Source organism: Cupressus sempervirens, chromosome 10, assembly GCF_028749045.1.
Source record: "Cupressus sempervirens isolate cs-2001-9-10 chromosome 10, ASM2874904v1, whole genome shotgun sequence".
Taxonomy (NCBI): Eukaryota; Viridiplantae; Streptophyta; class Pinopsida; order Cupressales; family Cupressaceae; genus Cupressus; species Cupressus sempervirens.
Genome location: NC_143127.1, coordinates 58,001,302 through 58,020,867, shown reverse-complemented (window position 1 = coordinate 58,020,867; position 19,566 = coordinate 58,001,302). Strand labels below are relative to the sequence as shown.

Sequence of the window (19,566 nt, the reverse complement as noted above, 5' to 3'; positions counted from 1 at the left end):
TTAATATTTAATTATTAAAGTATTTAAAGTATTTTATACAAAGTTTTTAGATCTTAATATTTGTTAGAACTGCACTATATAAATTATTTTAGGAATTAAAATTATTTTTATTTAATATATTATTTTATTTTTTTAAAATAGGTTTTTAATTTTTTGATTGGTGATTGTTTGAAGTTTAAATCTCCTATTAGTTCGACCTATTTATAGGTGGGAACTTATATTTTAGTGAACACATTTGCATTAGTTTCTCCCTCATAATTTTTTTCCCTCATACAAATCCTAATGTTTTAGTCATCTTTTCTTTTTATTTTCAATTCTTTATGAATATTTCAATTTTTTGATTGATTCTCTTTAATTTTGTTGGGATTTTATTATTTTCTCTATTCAAAATTATAAAAACAAATCGTGAATAGATATTTTCATGGCTTATTTAAAGAAACTTCTAGACATTATTATCCCTATTCCATAAATAAAATGTTGTGAATAGATAATTTGAAAAAGAAACTTCTAGATGCACTCCGTCGAGATTTTACATGATGATCAAAAGCAATTAATCAACACCATTGCTCAATTTTTTTTTGCTTTTGCTAATTTTTGCTACCTAGCACTAACGATGCACTCCAACTTTTAATGTCAATAAATTTTATCTATTGTTTAGAAAAACCATTGTGTTGGAAAAATAAGTGCAATATGAAATGAATAAAATAAAATATTATGGTTAAGTTAGCGTGTAGTGTCAAACATTGCCTAAAGTGTAGAATATATTTGTGATTTATATTTATTTTTATATTTTTGTTAAAAGAGTATATATAATATTGTATGATATTTTGAAGAGACAAGTGGTTACTAAATAGTTGTTAGAAATTAAATTGAGAGATTTTTAATGATTGACTTTTTTAAAGTAATTTTAAAATTGTTTTCTATATAAAATAAATAATAAATAAAGAAATTGAAAAAATTATATAAATATACAATTCTATACATCTTATCTTATCATATTTCATTATTTTATAGTTAATATTTCAAAACTAAAGGTTTTTTTTTTCATTTTGAACATAATAAAATAATAATAAGTAAGTTATATTCATAGTGGTTTAAAAAATATCTAAATAAATCAAAGAAAAGCACACATGCACACACATATATACATATCATGCATAGGATTATTAGATTTCAAAATTTCACAAATTTTTAAAGTATTTTGTTTTGATTTAGATTACTATTCTTATAGATGTTGTATATGATATGCTTAGTTTCTCTTCATTCTTAATTTAGCTCTAAATTACTACAAAATTTTGACTATTTAATACTTATAATTATCACAAAACATAAAATCATTCTACCGTTTCTTTAGAAGCCGGGACTAAAGCTCTCCAGAGCTCTTGTTTTCTGAAACGGTTGTAATTTTGGCAGATACATATAGCATGTATTTGAAAAATGCCATCATACACCTTATTTTCCGAAACACCAAGGTAAGCTATTCGTGAGTTGCAGTGTGAGTTGTAAAATAATGGGGGATGATAACACGAGCGATTTACGCTCAGCCCTCGCAGAGAAAGGACTGACAATTTCCATCTCACAAGAGAAGGGCCGTTGTCTCGTTGCGACGCGATCTTTTGCTGCAGGTATTGTCTTCACTCTCGAATCCACCAGATATATAGTGAAGTATTTCTTCCGGTTTGGAATCCTCGATTGCTGAAGCTCATATTGCTGCAAGTATGGTTTCTTTTTCCAAATTGTAATGAAAGGGAAATAAAAAAATTACCTTTAATGTACAGTCCGTTTCTAATTCAGATATTTGTAATCCCGGTCAGCAGCTGATTTGTTAGTATCATTAATTAAGATATAGCGGTCTTCTCTTAGGTTGCTGGGCATTGGGTTCTCGTTTATTAAAGTCGTAGAAATTTAAATTGAAAGATTTTCACACTAAAAGACGTATTTTGAATAGGGTTCTTTTGATCATCCACTGAACGGTTTTTTGGAGATGTTAACAAAGTAATGCAGGACATATTGCAGTTCAGCTATCTCGGACATAGGGTTTTCTTTTCTTTTCTTTATGACATAGTAAATGTTGGATGAGGCAAGAGGTTGTCTTAGTAGGTTGTGCGTTAAAACTTTGGCCAATTCATGGCTTTTTAGAATTAGAGGAAAATCCACCAGCTTGACAATTGAAGAAGATAATTGTTACAGTCCAGAATATCTATAAGAGAAAACCTAGCATAGATGGCAGAGTTATTTCTTTGGTGTTTTAATTATCTCGATTGTGGTTTCGAATCGTAAAGGATTTCGGACTATTCGACCAAAGTGACAGCTATATTCAATCAAATCAGGTTAAAAAGCTTAACAATTATGAGAACCCAATCGGGTTATTTGGTACTAAGTGAAATCTTGCTAAAAAGATTAGCAATGGGTGTTGGCTAAATGCTTCCTCAAACAATCAAACCTAGACTATAATGAAATTTCATCATTGAATTCTATGCCAATTTTGTTATTACTTTGGGGTTTTAAATAAGCTCGATGAGTGTTGATTTTTCTTGTAATGTCAAAGACAACAAATATCATAAGTTTTTAGCCATTTTTAGCCACTTAGAAAGAGCATCGGAACTATGAAAAAAGTTATATGTTAGATTTGACCTTAGTAAAATCCCTATAAACAAAGGTTTTTTTGACTATATATTAGATTCAAGAGAGCACTATACACATATCTCGAAGATGTCATTTGAGGATTGCTAAGAAATGATCTTTCATCTGTTGACCGTGCACTATTTTTGGTCCATTCTAATAAAGTGAAGTGTAATGTTCCTCATCTTTTAGACCCTCAACGGAGTTCTTAGCTTTTCATTCTCTGAAGGCTCAGTGGAGAAATAAGGAGAAATAAATTAAATTAAAGTCAATAAATAAATAAATCTAAAGGTGACTTTATATTTAATTAATTTAATTTTCTAGAAGCACAACTAATTATTGTATTAGAAAGGGGGAAGCTTCTGGAGAGTGCAATTAAATAATATTTTATTTCCTTCTAGAAGGGTTAAGGAAAAGAATAAATAGAGGCGAGAGCTTCATTGTTAGGCATCCAATTATTGTTAATTGCATTTGATATAAACTTGAGAGAAGAAACTAAGGGTTTTTGATTTCAGTTAGCCATTGGAGAGCGTCGAGTCTTCAGTGTTGGAACCATTTGAAGTGTTGATAGATCTGCTGAATTTGGCATTCAAGAGAGCTTCATTCTGGTGTTCTATTTGTGCTTAAATTGGAGAATACATTTATCGTTGGCTGCTACAGTGCCTTGAACAGTACTCGCGCTACAGTACTTGGTTTGATTATTGATTGCAATTTCATCTCCTTCATTGGGTGATTTGTAGATTAGGTTCTACAATCAATTTGCATCATTTAAATTGGTCATTTGGCATTGTAAAGGTGGCTGTCATAAGTAGCTGTAGATGCACATTTTATATCAGATTTACAATGTCATTTTTACTCAGTTTTTTTTGGGGTTGCAAAGCCAAGAGCCTTGGAATATTATGTTAAGTATTGAATTAGAAAATATTTCACTAAAGGAGTGGTAAGTTGTAGGTCTATATATTTGATGTAATGTGCATATTTATATCTTCCATGATTGACATAATAGTATGCATGCCAAGTGTTTGACAAAATACCAATTGGCTGTAAGTGCACATTTTTCATTTAGAATTCATCTATATGCATTTGAAAAGCCAAAGAGAATTACATATGCATTTAGTTCTTTTTTTAGATATAGTAGTAATCAATTATAGGCTTTTAGATTTCCTTTGATATCATTTCAAGCAAGCATAATTAGTCTAAAACTTAGAAACAACAAACATAGAGATCGTATTGGAAGTGCTTGACAATTTTGCTTGACCTACAAATCAACAAGTTGAGGTTTGAATTGACAAGAGATATTACATTGGTATTAGAGCTTGCTTGCAAAGTGTTTGACAAAATGTCAAACAACTAAATTAGAGAAGAATTTGGCGTTTGACAAGTTATAACCGGTTAGGATTATTACAGTAGTATCGGAGCTTGCTTGCAAAGTGTTTGACGAAATGTCAAACAACTGAATTAGTAAATAATCTGGTATTTGTTGAAGTTATAACTGCTTGGGGTTATTACAGTGGTATCAAAGTGGCTTCCTGCCATCCTGTGGGGTAGGAAATTTATATTATTGTTAGATTTGCTGTTGCATTTGGAGTGACCAGCACTCTAGCATTTTCTAGCCATGGACAAACATAGGAGGATTAACAGTTTTAGAAGTCAGTGGAGTAATCATGAAGTTAGCGCGAAGATGAATGCTTTGTAGGAGAGTCTGGAGAAACTTAAGCTTCATCAATAGAGATTGACAGAGAGCTTGTTGGATCCAGAGACAATTGAAAGGGCAGCGAGGTATATAGTTTGCGCCTTTAGAAGGTCGACATCGAGGTTGTAGGGAAGGAAGCTTAAATTTTTCCGATAGGAGTCCCTGATGCAGATGTACCTATATTTAGTACGACACCTGCTAGTCTTATCTGCAGTGTTGACAATGGACTTAGCGGCACTGAGCTTCAGCAGGTTAAGGCTCCTAGAGTTGTTGCTATAGTTAGTGCAGAGACAGTTGATGTAGTTGGTGCCACTAATACTTTTGACTCTCTCAAGGACAGGACTATTATTGGAGATTTGTATGTGAGATCTCATGGTGTTGCTACAGTGCAGGAGGCAGTTGATTCCTTAGGTGGATAGAGGCATGTATAGAGACACTCAGCTGCGATGTTGGTGGTGTGGGTGTTCTAGCAGAGTCAGTAGATGTGGGTTTATGCTCCAGTTTATTGATTTGCAGCTTGACACTGAGTCATGTGTGCAAAGTCAAGAGTCCACAGTTGAGGCTTTGTCAGGAGATGTTGGTGCAGATAGTATGGACACATCTGATGATCCATTTGATGATGCTATAAGATGTATTGGGTATGACACCCTTGTCAGATATTGGGTGACGACTTTGAGGAGGTTTTGGATGAGTCCTAGGATCGATTCTTATGGGATCTTACTATTGAGGTGGAAGCTGAGACATGCGAGGAGATTGATATGGCAAGGGCTTCCATTTCTTTGAATGAGGAGTTGGTTGAGGTACATGGCAGTTGTATGTTGGATGCATAATTTGTGCGAGGAAGATAGCACCCATATGAGCGACCTTGTGGTGGAGAATTCTGATTCAGTTTCCTATCTCAGTGCAGTTAGTGAGACAAAGATCTTGCATAGGAGTCAGGCATTACAGAGGCATCATGTGACTTATCAGTTGAAGGTGAGTCAGTGTAACATTTTTTTTAGCTTTTGAGCATTATGATGCTATTCGTCAGATCTTAGCTACATCTGGTTGGGGTGCTCCTTAGTCCATGGTGATAGTACTCTTTCTCTAGTAGAGGTTCATGCGCTTCGAGAGGTTGTTAGGATCTTGAAGCATAGTTACTCTTAGTTAGTTGTTGACAAGGATTACCTTTTGAAATAGGGTCGCACTTGCTATGAGATGTTGTTAGGGAAAGAGGAGGTGGCTGAGCTCACCCAGGAGCTTGAGGTGATTGTGGACTCTTTTCACTATACTCAGTATTCAAGAGTCACAGTCATAGTTGGATAAGGTTACCATGGACTTAGAACAAGTACAGTCGACACCAACCCCAAACTCTATTCAGTTACATACTGTGGTTGGTGGTGAGTTTGCTTCTACGGTTGAGGATGAGGGATGTGATGATGTAACGAACACATTCATCCAGGATATGAGTGAAGTATGTATAGAGGAGGTGACAACATTAGTGGAGACAGGCTCTCATGGTGATTTGCTTCCTTCTACTGGAAGTCAATCTATTTCTTCTTTCCATACGGCTAGTAGCATTGGACAGTTGGCGTTCTCACATTTTCAGAGGGATCATCTGTGGATTGTGGAGGAGCAGATTGATGCTTCTACATATAATTTTTACTGTACTGAGTCATTCTGGAGTATTTGCTTGAGAGCTTGGATTTGCGGGAGGTTTCATATAGTAGTATATAGGTTTCATATAGTATATTTGGGGGTACTCTCATTCGGGGCTCTCGTGCTATACGATGGTTGGTGAGGAAGATTGTAGAGACCTTGGCTACAATGCTTCCCAATAGGGATTTTGTGGTTGGATCTTGCCCAACCAATAGTTGGAGTTAGAGATTGGAGCCATCTTCTAATTTCTAGTTTGATGATGATGAGCTCTTGACAGAGATTGGGAGTTTTTTATTGGCATTTCATTGTGAGGAGTGCTCATCACTTTTCTTTCAATCCATAGGTAGAGGGCTTGGTTTTCAGTGTTATGGATGGTTATAGAAGGCTTGGAATTCATTATACCCGCAAAGGGCATACTTCTCCGCCAAGGGATGGAGATTTTGAGAAACAGGGTATTGGGAAACAGTTGGATGTACTAGTGAATGAGATGAATCAAAATCACAAATGAATGACCCAATTGATTTCGAATTCGAGATTTGCGCAGAGCATGATATCGCTTTTTCAAAGAGCGAAATGTGATGATACAGTTGCGACTTCAGAATTGTGTGACATTTCTTATGAAACACTGCATGAGTTGGGCACAATTGGGGTGGAATGTGGTGAGAATTCATGTCAGGTTAAGTTAGATGATGCAGTTGTTGGCATGAGTTCCCCGAATCATGTATTTGATGGCGATGTAGCAATAGTGGGAATAGGAGCATGCAAGGATACTATCATATCAGCAACCACTTTTGTGTCATTTGAACCATCCAAAGAGGAGTTTAGCAGTATGCGTGCTGTTGTAGATGTGTGCTTTAATGATAGTACACTTGTTATTGCTGATGAGGTGAGTGATATAGTGACAGAGTAATGTTATACTATTGATCAAAGAAGTGTTGATGTTCACTTCATGGATAGTACTATGTTCGACATAGATGCAACATTGTCTTATGACAATTTGATGTTTGAGGTTGATGTTGATCACTCACCTGAGTGGACTTGGGCTCAGTTTTCACCATCTGTAAAGATTCAGTTTTGTGTTGCGACAGTTGGTAATGTTCCTATGTCCACAGATTTTGGTGTGGCTACACCTATTGTTGATACAGTTGGCATGAGTGCATATGGTTCTCCTGTAGCTACGTCTCTTCAAGGGATTGTTGATCAAGATTCCAGTCCAATATATATTATATGGGTGGGGACCAGGATGAAGATGTTTCTTGTGGGGTTTTCTTCCCGTGATATTCTAACTCCTACATCATTAGCACAGGTTTTGAGTTCTGTACTGTAGGTTATGTTGTTGGTCTTGATGATATTAGTGGTAAGCAGTTGGTTCAATGTTGACAGGGGTGCCACATACTACTTCATTTGGGATCTAGGTGGACGTTGGAGTTCATTGTGTTGCTGGATTGCTTGAGGACAAGCAATTCTAGGGAGGGCGGACTGTAATGTTCCCCATCTTTTAGACCCTCAATGGAGTTCTTAGCTTTTCATTCTTTGAAGACTAAGTGGAGAAATAAAGAAATAAATTAAATTAAAGTGAATAAATAAATAAATCTAAAGGTGACTTTATGTTTAATTAATTTAATTTTCTAGAAGCACAACTAATTATTGTATTGGAAAGGGGGAAGCTTCTAGAGAGTGCAATTAAATAATATTTTATTTCCTTCTAGAAGGGTGAAGGAAAAGAATAAATAGAGGCGAGAGCTTCATGGTTAGGCATCCGATTATTGTCAATTGCATTTGATATAAACTTGAGAGAAGAAACTAAGGGTTTTTAATTTCAGTTAGCTATTGGAGAGCGTCAATTCTTCAATGTTACAACCATTTGAGGTGGTGAAATATCCACTGAATTTGGCATTCGAGAGAGCTTCATTCTGGAGTTTTATTTGTGCTTAAATTGGAGAATACTTTTATTGTTGGCTGCTACAGTGCCTTGAACAGTGCCGTAAACAGTACCCGCACTACAGTACTTGGCTTGATTATGATTGCAATTTCATTTCCTTCATTGGGCGATTTGTATATCAGGGTCTACAATCAATTTGCATCATTTAAATTGGTCATTTGGCATTGTAAAGGTGGCTGTCATAAGTAGCTATAGATGCACATTTTATATCAGATTTATAATGTAATTTCTACTTGGTTTATTTTGGGGTTGCAAAGCCAAGGGCCTTGGAATTTTATGGTAAGCATTGAATTAGAAAATATCTCACTTAAGGAGTGGTAAGTTGCAGGTCCATATATTTGATGTAATGTGCATATTTATATCTTCCATGATTGATATAATAGTATGCATGCCAAGTGTTTGACAAAAAATCAATTGACTGTAAGTGCACATTTTTCATTTAGAATTCATCCATACGCATTTGAAAAGCCAAAAGAGAATTGCATATGCATTTAGTTCTTTTCTTAGATATAGTAGTAATCAATTACAGGCTTTTAGATTCCCTTTGATATCATTTCAAGCGAGCATAATCAGTTTGAAACTCAGAAACAGCAAGCATAGAGATCGTATTGGAAGTGTTTGACAATTTTACTTGGCCTACAAATCAACAAGTTAAGGTTCGAATTGACAAGAGATATTACGTTGTTATCAGAGCTTGCTTGCAAAGTGTTTGACAAAATGTCAAACAACTAAATTAGAGAAGAATTTGGCGTTCGACAAGTTATAACTGGTTAGGATTATTATATGAAGAGGGACATTTTTGACCTAAGCTAGTTTGCCTTTGTTGTTCTTCACAACATCCGCTGCACCGACAAAGTTTGTTTGGGTGAAGAAGGGAAACTACATGCATTTATGAACATTTAAACCCCAAAACGGAGGAGCTTTATGTTTAGAGCAATCTCATGGTCATGTTTGCGTTTCAGCTCTTTGTGAAACATACACTTGGTATGTAAAGTCTTTATTAAGAGACCTTGATTGCATTGCTTTAGTGTACTAAATCTGCCTGCATGGAAGCATATTGGAGAAATAAACTCATTTGCATAATAGTCATCTTCTCTCTAGTGATCTAAGTTACTTTGTAATCATTATGAGGAATTTCATTGCTTCTTATTTATAGCATGATGATTTATATTTTGTTTTTAGCTGCATTTTGTCTTAGATTTAGGGCTTGGTAATAGATCAAAATGTTATCTAATTTTTAACTGTTTTACAATCCTTTTAGTTTTGCATTTTTAGGGATAGAAGATGTTAGGATTAGTTAGAGACATCAATAAAAATACCCTTCAAAGATAACCAATATCACAAAGAAATAAAACACACATAAACAAATATAAGACACAAATCTAACGTGGTTCACCTAATCCTCGGGCTAGGTCCACCAAACAACGAGTCCAATATTATTATCTAGTGGTTTTAACCTGATTACAATTTGCAATCCCTTGCAACTCAATATTGCCGCATGAAGCTGCTAAATCATCATACATCATAAAAAACACCTAATTCTAAGCCTTTTTTTATACAAGACTTATGGCGTTTACAAAATTAGGGCTAGAATATGTCGTGTAATAGAAAAATAACTCCCATTTCCTTTTTTAATATAAAGTTATTTTTAGCCTCAGGGGCACTACCCCTTGACCCCGCCCTATATCGTGATAAGAAGCGTGCCTGGGGTTGCCCTAGAACCCCACCTTGGGCACTGCCCCTTAACCCCTATCATGGGGGTGCTGCCCCCAAACCCCTATAGAAGAAATCTGGGGGAAATCGCACCGAAGCAAGTGGGAAAATTCAACCTCCGAGTTTGATTAGGCTCCACATAGCAGCAAAAGATAAAATATTGACATTTTCATAGAATTGATGTTCTTATAGATCTAGAGTTGATATTCTTCTAGATTTTGACATTTTTGATTAAAGGGTGAACTTGTTTTCTATGCTACTCACTCATTCCTTGTAGCCTAGATCTAGGTTTTATAAGTACTTGGTCTAGGTCCCATATAAATTCAATTGCTGGCCTGCAGAACAGGCCCTCGATTAATTTGGATTTTCTTTTGAGTAGACATAAATGATCCTTGGAAGAATATGTAAATTGCTATTGCATCGCAATACTACAAGTGCCATACTTATTCTCACTACAAACACCATTTCTTTTTTAATATTGAGGCATTACAAACAACACAATTTGAATTAGGAAATTGAGAAGGATATGATAGGAATGTTGCCTCTGTGTTAACAATGCCATTACTTTTTTTTGTCCAATGATGGATGACGAGTATGTACAAAAAATGATTGTTTTTTGTGTCATTTTTCTTTTTGCTTGGTAAGAAATAATTTTTCAACCTAACTCATATTGGTGGAAGCCACAAAGGGGACCTCCTCTCCGAACACAACATCCACCTTGCCTATCATATTCAATTTAGTAGCTACATATTTTACTTAAATCAACTTAAAAGTTACAATGGAAGTCCAAGAATCATCAAATTGATTTTTACCTTTAGATGTTACAATGAGGTTTTGAACTTGGAGCTCCATCTTTAGAGAGCTGTGGCCTTTCCATTTGAGCACTGCCCCTTTGGTAATATTATCTAATTTTTTATAGGCATTATTATTTTTTTGATTGCTAATATTGTTTGTATTGATATTGAAAAAGAGAATACATTATATCAGTATGGCATGAAGCCTTGCATTTATTGCTACCTGTCCCCCTACATATACCATTAGGGAAAAATAACCCAAAAAGGAGTATTAAGACTCCATAAAAGCACAAACACCCACCCGTACATTAACTAGACATTAACCAAACAAGTAGTGCCACCACCTTCATCGTCAGCTACACCTTAAACTAGTTGGCCGCTTCCTCCTGAGTAAATGTTGGGGTAGCATGATCATCTTCCACTGAGAGTCCCTGCCCCAACTTACGACACTTTCCCTTGCTTTTTGCCTTCTCTGATAGCAAGGAAGCATCAACCCTCATCCCCTCTGTAGTTGACACCCCATCTTTCAGCTGAGATTTCTTCACAATTTGGTGGCAGAGTTTTTGTCCAGGGATCAGGGTGCTTTTTTCTCGCCATCACCTTCATAAAACCACGCCTCTCCTTCGGCTCCTAGATGTTCTCGGCCATATATTCTAGTATCAATTTCCATCCCTCGACAACTTTTGGGATATGCACTCTTTGCGGGTTTAAAGACGGCCAAACCACCAATGGTTGGATAGAAGAATCCCCTCCGCTAATCAAGTGCCAGGGTTCAGTGCCCATTTCAATTCCCACCTCTAGAACTGCTCATTCAATGATTTCATCCAGACCCAAAAGCCATTGCCTGTCAACGTTGGCAGCAACCACCCTTTGAACTTCATATTTTGATCTCCCCACTAGTAGAGCAAGTGCCACAAATGGAGAGGCCACGTCCAGATTGGACCGCCTCTTCCAAAGATCGTTCAAATACTCTGGCCCAAATAGCAGCTGAACACCCTTCATAAAGCTTGGATCCTCAATGACGAAAATGTGTTTTAGTCGCTAGAGAGAAATCCATCCTTCATAAGTTTGAATTTGTGAATCCAAGCCAAGAGCAAAATTCGCCTCCATTTTTGTCTCTGTGAAAAACAATGGTCTTACCTTGTCTTCTGCCTGGATTTAATACCCTCGAAACTCTGAAAAACGTACCAAAGCCAACCACACACATCTTTGCCATGCGCGAGGGATGCTTTGATATCATGATCGATTTTGCTTTCCCTGGGGTAGTTAATGTCCTCGTGAGTCTAAAACATAATGTTTCAAACATCCAAAATGCAGTGCCATGAGTGGGATATTTACTCTAATGGTCATCTACTATTCTTTCTTAATTTACTCTTCAAGGTGGCAGAAGTCCTCACAAATTACATTGAGGACCCAATGTTGAATTGGCACCTAAGTTGGCTAGCTGATCTGCCACTTTATTCGCTTCGCTGTAACAGTGAGAAACTTTAAAGTCCTCAAAGTCCAGCAACAACTTCTTGATTTGCCGAATGCTTTGGTCCAAATGCCATGCTTCCATCTTTCCTTTCTTGATGCCATTAATGATGATTTCTGAATCACCTTCCAAATGTATTCGTTGAAAGGTGATTCAGGTATACTCACCCCTGTTGTCTGATCTCATTTGAGGTATACTCTCTCTTGATTCCTGCATCCTTGTAGAAATCTTTGTACTCATTTGAGGTATACTCACCCCCGTTGTCTGATCTCAACACCTTGATCTTCTTCCCCGCCGGAGTCTCCGCTTGAGCTTTGAACTCCTTGAATAGACTGAAGGGCACATCTTTGGTCTTCATGAAGTAGATCTAGGTCTTCCTAGAGAAATCATCAATGGAGGTGATATAATAGGATGCATAATTCGTTGATGCCACTAACAGAGGCCCAAAAACATCAGAATGTATTAGAACCAAAATCTCTTTTGATTGAGTCTCACTTTTGGAAAATGAAGCTTTAACATTTTTGCCAAGAGCACAACCTCTACATAGCTTGCTGCTCCAGACTAAACTCTGGTAGTTCAGTGACCATCTCTCTCAATATATTAGATCCTCTTGTGCCACTACTTACACAAGCTCTCACAATTATGTACTAGTGCTTGAATGGAGTTACCTCGTAGCCTATATAAATTGCCTTCCTTGACTCCAATCCTCATAGCTGTGTTGGGACTAGCTCCCTCTGGGCATATAAACACTTGCACTTTGTGGAAGGCAACTTCGTAACCTTTGTCCTCCAGAACTGAGATGGACAAAATGTTCTTCTTTAGACTAGGTACATACAACACTTCCTAAGCATTAATTGATCCTTCTCACTCAAGTTGGAATTGAATGATTCCTTGTCCCTTAACTACATACAAGGCATCATTGCCAATCTCCACAATGATCCTTGAGTCGTTCTTAAAAAGTTGGTTGATCAATTCTCATGCTTCAATCATGTGACATGAGGCACCACTATTTAGGTACCATGCACTTCTAACCATAGTGCTTCTTGAAAGGAAGGCGACAAGGGGAAAATCATTCTCAAACTTTGTTGCAAATGCACTCAACCAAGTCTTTGCTGGTGCTACTTGTGTCTTCCCTATGCCTTTCTTCGTCTCTGGACACTGAGAAGCACAGTGACCTTGCTTACGACAAACAAAGCACTTGATCTTGCTTAAGTCTTTCTTTTTTTCAGGCTGATGTCCATAATTGTACCTTTCTTGGTGAAAGTTTTCCCTTTGCTTTTCTTAGTCTTGGTGATGAGGGCCTTCATCACGACCTCCTTACTTGTTGGATATGAACTCCTCTCGAGTCTTCTCTTGAATGCAATCATCCCATAGCCTTTGCCAATATGGAATGTTTTCTCAAGTACAAATTCCCTTCACAAATGGTTCCCATGGCTTGGTGAAACTATTTAGAGCTACATTCACTAGCTCTACATCCAAGATCTTTTTTCCAACTGTTGCAAGCTGATCACGGATCTGTGTGATCCTCATAAGGTAATTGGTAACATTGTCAGATTTGGTCATCCGACACTCTCAGAGCTTGTTCGTCAGAACCATCTTCTGGTTCATATTGTCACTCTGAAAGATACCAAGGCATCAAACATGTCCTTGGCTTTTGTCTTTTCTATTATATGCAGAATCAGGTGATCCTTTGCAGCATCTAGAATCACCCCTTGTCCTTTAGTGTCCTTATACTGTGGTGCCTGAAGTGAAAGATCTGTTTGTATTTGAAGAACCTTTTCTACATTCTCCCACAAGTTTCGTCCTTTTAAAAGTAGTGTGACTCTTCCCTTCCATGGCAAGAAGTTTGAAACCCCATCTAGCATGTCTTCGAACCTGAGCCTGTTGGCTGCTATATGTCTTGTGCTTTTCTTTTAGACCTTAAAGCTCTGATACTATGTTAATTTCTTAAATCCAATATCTAGGTCAATAGATCAGATCTAGATTTACACTACTAGATTTATTTAACAAAATAAAGCAGCGGAAAACTAGAAAAGAAAAACACAATCGTACATAGTTCATATGCTTTTCAATGAGTTCTTCATTCAAAATTGCTTTGAAACAAGTTACAAACAAAACAACAAACCTGGGATATACTTTGTATAGCTACCTTCTCCTTTGCTGTTGATTGTTGTAAACTTTATCCTTTTTGCCCTGCTGGAAATCAGAAATCCCTTCTCTGAACTCTATTTCAACCCTTAGCTTTCTTTTATAGCAGCAGCTGGGAAAAGTAGTCCTACTTGAAGTCTACTTCCATAAAGTAGAGTCCTACTTGAAGTCTACTTCCATAGGGTAGAGTTCTACTTGAAGTCTACTTCCGTAAAGTAGAGTCCTACTTGGACCCTACTTGAACTCTACTTCCTATAAGTACATTCCAACTTGAACTCTACTTCTAACTTACCTTTCTAAGCTACAATTATCAACGTCCACCTCTTGTACTTCTCAAAAAAGAAAGGAAGATGTGCCTTAGACAAAGGAGGAAGATAGGATGTTTATGCTATGTCTGCGAATACTAGGAAAATATTTAGCATGATTTGAAGGAATTGCTACGCAGTTTCACATCTTGGATTGAAGTCTTGCATAGAAGTCACTATTCATAACATCACTGTTTTGTCAATTTCCCAAACTGTCTTGTTTTTTGGGTTGTAGCAATGAGTGGGGTGTATAAGTCTCCAAACATCAATATTGGTTACTCCAAGATTGTGTTTCATTGCAATCAAAACCCTATATGTGTTGACAAGCATACAAGTGCTTGTGGTGTGATGAGCACAGGGATCTCAGTTTCTTAGGCGATAAAGTGGTGACTCCGTGCTCCCTTATTGCCTCTGGTTGACTAGTCTCTTTGTTTTAAAAATAATAGCATTGACATCTTCCTACGAGACCAAAGCCTTAACATCTTAAAAATATTGAAGAGAGTTTTTGCTGGAGCAAAAGTGACTGTGTCTCCTCTTGAACTTGCAAGAGTCAATTGTGGCAATGAGTTTGGACTAGGTCCATACCATCTAGGACTTTTGGACCTTGTCTAGGATGTAGGCTCACTTTATCTATGTTGTTGAATCATGGAATAAGTGGCAATGGATGACAAGGCAAAGGAAACTAGGTGGGTTGACAACCTTAGTCACAAATCATGGTCCCAATAGACATCACAAAACCCAAGAGTCCAAGAACTAAGAACTAATAAAATGCCAAGCTTCTAGAATTAATTTGGGTGATTTGTAACCTACATTTCATCTTACTCTCCCCTATTTTGTCAATTGGTTTCCTATATTTTCTCTAAGAATTTACTTGTAGACATGTATGTAAAACTTAGAAGCCTGCATATATTATTAAATTTTTGGGGAGCTATTTTTAGGTCTTTCTTAAATCTCAAAATGAATTATTGTAAAATTTTGTTTTGAAAACAACTTGTATGTCTCTCAACTCCTTTTATCAAAAATGTTAATTTTTTGTTTCTATATTCTCTTGTACTCTACAATGTATTGTTGATTTGAGTGGTGCGAAATAAAATGATCAAGCATCTAACGTTTTGCTAAAACAATGGTAGGGAGTTCAGCATATGTGATGAGGTTCGGTTGTTCATTTGAGACTTCATTAACAATCAAAGATGCTTGGGACAAGTTAGAAACAATATATAAGGCAAAGAATTGGAAGCAAACCCTGAATTCCCAGATTCGTCTACAGAGCTTGAAGATGAAGATGAAGATTGGAGAATAGTTGAGAACTTCCTTACAAGCCTTGGGTAAAACAGTTGATGATGCTATCTTGGTGCCTATTGTTTTACGGGCACTACCATTCAGATACAAGGTGTTTGTAACAACATTGAATGTCATGAAACGTATTCCCAGTTTTGAGGAACTGGTAAATCTCCTTCAAAAGGAAGAGTCTATAAGCCAAGATTGTGGTGAGGATGAAGAAGCCTATGAAGCAATTCGGTGGACCTCCCAACATCATTTGCAGAATCAGCTACATAGCTTGATGAACATTGGAGAATAATTAGAATCCTCTTTCAAAAAGGGTGCTGAGATGAGAGCTTCACAAGCTTTGTGTAAAACAATTAATGATGCTATCTTAAGACCTACTGTTTCATGGGCATTGCCATCCAGATACAAGGTGTTTGTCATGTCCCCTTTTTGGTATATATGAGACACTACTGAAAATATACAATTCCTATTAAATAATTGTTTTATTTATCCAATTTTAGTTAACAAGTAGTAAATAATGCAAATGATTCAAATATACAAAGACGTATACAATTATGATCAGAATGAAATGTCTTACTGGTAATTCCAAATGCAAATGCTGAATTTCTGTCTAGTACAGAATGCAGTATACAAATAAGCGAAGTCTGTGCAGAATATAACAATGTAAAATATGCTCAAAAACCTGAAGGGCTGTCTCTGATCTCTCTATTCAATCCATGCTGCAAATACACATTGGTATGGTGTTCATGGACAGAGATAGGCTGTCTCCGGTATATCTTTGAATGGCTTATGCACTGATTCTCTGGATTGTGAAGCTGTCTCTGATATGGAAAATATGGTTTATGCTTCTCTAATGGATGTTGTCTCTGATATACAGTTAAATAACCTGTACCAGTGGTTGTGGTGGTAACCTTGTATGCTCCAAGTCTAGCACATTCCGCAAGGGAATATAATAGTTATCAAATATCAATTCTTCACTGCCTCTTGGAGAGCTGATTGACCTGTATATATATGTATTAAAAGATGCCACCCTTCATAACAACTGCTAATTATATTGTTCACCCAATAATCATTCATGATTATTCGGTGAACTAATCATGAGTGATTATCGCTAACAATTGCCAGCTGATTATGCTATTAATCATGAATCACTAATTGCCAGGTGGATAATACTATCAGCTTATGTTATTGTACTATGGTAAACAAAGCTAAGTGTTTTCAACATATAAATTTACTTAGTGTTTTTAACATATATTGATATCAGCACTCAGAATTCTAAGTAACCAACTGAGATTTCTTTACAAACACTCAGGTATCTTTACAGACATAGACCCAAAATGGAGTTGTGTTTGCTAATAAAAGTAATTACAGCAACCATATGCATATACTATTCTCAGCCATGCACAAAGAACTATTTTCACAAAACGAAACAGAGTTATCTGTCCTATCACTGCATACCATCCGACAGTCATTACAGACTTACATAACAGCAACGAAAAACAATATCCGATGACTGCATTGAAAGGAATAGAATTAAATTTCCGAGAAACCAGATTGGTTGGGCAGGGTTTTGCTAGAAAGAAGAACACAAACCCTATGGCTCCCATAGCAGCAGTATAAAAGGTCTGAACAGATTGTTCTATTTAAAAGTCTCCAGTTCAACTTATCAGTAATTTCCTCAATTCACATGACCACGGCAGGTTCTATGCATTTGACCAGGATGTAAATATACAAAGGCTGTATCCGACCTACAAGTTATGAGCCTGGAATCTTTTCAAGGGTTTTTGTTTCCTTTATTCTGTGTTGATAGATAATAGCATACGGATACGGCTGCATATGCCCTGCGGCATTAATGAACCACATGAACTTCAACAAAGTTGAATAGCTATGAAAGGCAAGAAGGCAACATTCTGTAGCAGCAACGAATATACAGGCAGTAAATAAGGAATTTCAACCTTATCACACTCATTTTCACAGAACGGTGTGATATTGCAAATAACAAAAAGAAATTGCACCCGATTGAAGCTTTTAAACACTAATAATTAGGAATGGAACTTCCGCACAGTCTTTGAAAAACAGAGGCATAAATAATCACACCATTAAACTTAGTTACATGTCTACCAAACAGAGAAAACACAATTTCCAAATACATCTTCCAAACATCAAGATTCGTATTCAGGGGTATATACAGAGAGAAACAAAAAAGAAGAAAGGAACCTGCTATTTTCCCACACTGGATCCAACCTTTCTTCCTCCAATTGCTGCCACAGCTGCTGATCCAGTCCACTGCCGTTTCCCCAATCCGCTATGGCCGATCATATTTTTCTTTAGTTTAATGATGTACGGTGATTGTTTAGTCTAATGATGTATGGTGATTGTTGTATCAGATCTGATAATTTTCCTTTTTTCAGAGATATGTGCATTCTTATATGATGCTTAATGAAATGTGGATTGGAATGCAATAATGTGACAATGATAGCATGATGTGGATGGTGCATGATAATGATGCATTTACATCTAGATGGATGTATCTATATATGGTGTGGGTGTCATGAATATATGTATGCATGTGATGGAACATCATAAATGGATGCATTAATGTGGATGACAATATATATATCATGAGTGGATGCATATCTATGGATGGCAATGCATATGAAGTATGATGTATATCATGATGATTATCACATAATGGTTGCTAACGATCATCAAGCCATCGGTCCATCATGTAGCTCACTAGCATCGATGATATAGACAAGTGATTATCCGAAGTTCACTTGTACATATCATCAAGGTTAAGTGTCTCCATGGTGGATGGATGCTTTGGTGAGTGCCAAGCTCCATCTATCATTAGATCAGTTCTAATTATTATGCGAAGATGCAGATAATGTAGAAGACAAGGTATGCTTCTTTGTTATCTTGTTTTCACATTTTTTATTTTTCTGAAATAGTGGGGTACCACAATCTCCCCTCCTCAAAAAATGCTTGCCCACAAGCATTTGATTGTTTAGATCTTTTGGCGGTCTTCTTGTGTTGATGCATATCTTGAATGTTCCATTATTTCTTTTGATCATCTCTATCTTCAGATGTGATTTATTTCTGGGGTCCTGTATTGAGAGGAATTCCTTTAGGGCGCTTGGTGGTATCTAGGGAGAGGGTGTATTCTGAGTAGGTGAGATTTCCCTTGTTTGTAATCTATTTAGGATGTATTTCTTATCTCCATCTTGTTTCAAAGGGCCTATATACTTCATCCATGGAAGTCCTAGTATGAGCTCAATACTTCCTAATTTAAGAATGTGAAATTGAGTCGAATAGGTGTAGTCTCCCATCTGCAAGGTAAGAGGAGTTTTGGTGTTGCTATAAATGGATGTTCCGTTTGGTAGCCTAATTTTTTAGTCCCTGGTGCTTGAGTTCTGGTATGTGATGTCATCTTGGATCCATTTCTGATTGATGAAATTGTGTGTAGAACCGCTGTCTAGAGACACTCTTATGACCTGACATTCAATTTGATCTTGTATTTGGAAGTGTTTTGTGAGTGGGCCCCTCTTGAAATATCCCAAATGGATATTTGCTCTACTACTGCTATAATGTCTAATTATATAAATTATATTTTCCTGTAGATTTTTCTTTGATCTTATAGAGCTAGACAGAAGTTGCAGAAGAATGTTGTTTCTTTTTGTAGTTTTCATAATATAGGTATTACAATGAATAAATAATAGTAATTGATAAAATAGAAGTGATAGAAATTATATGTAGCAATACATACTAATCTAGAAATGATTCTAAAACCGTACCAACAGAGTCTGATTTATTTCAAAATAGTACTAATACAGATGTACTTCAAACAAGGTTAACGCCAGCTGAAGATGGGAACCAGCTACAGTCAAACAAGTTCAAATGATAAAGCCCAAGCTGCTACAATAAAACAATTCCTGTTTGCTTCAAATAAA

The 19,566-nt window shown here is 36.4% G+C and overlaps 1 protein-coding gene across 2 annotated transcripts in view; it reads left to right on the top strand.

Annotated features, from left to right (window-relative positions):
• Nucleotides 1-1,371: 1,371 nt before the first annotated feature.
• SDG37 (SET domain group 37) overlaps nucleotides 1,372-19,566 on the top strand; it is a 162,013-nt gene continuing 143,818 nt past the window's right edge. Inside the window, exon 1 of one of the 2 annotated variants that reach the window (XM_089807856.1) lies at nucleotides 1,372-1,625. In XM_089807856.1, the coding sequence (XP_089663982.1) occupies nucleotides 1,511-1,625 (115 nt within the window). In that variant the 5' untranslated portion in view covers nucleotides 1,372-1,510. The remainder of the gene's footprint in view (nucleotides 1,626-19,566) is intronic. The other variant, XM_089807857.1, reaches the window with a different exon arrangement.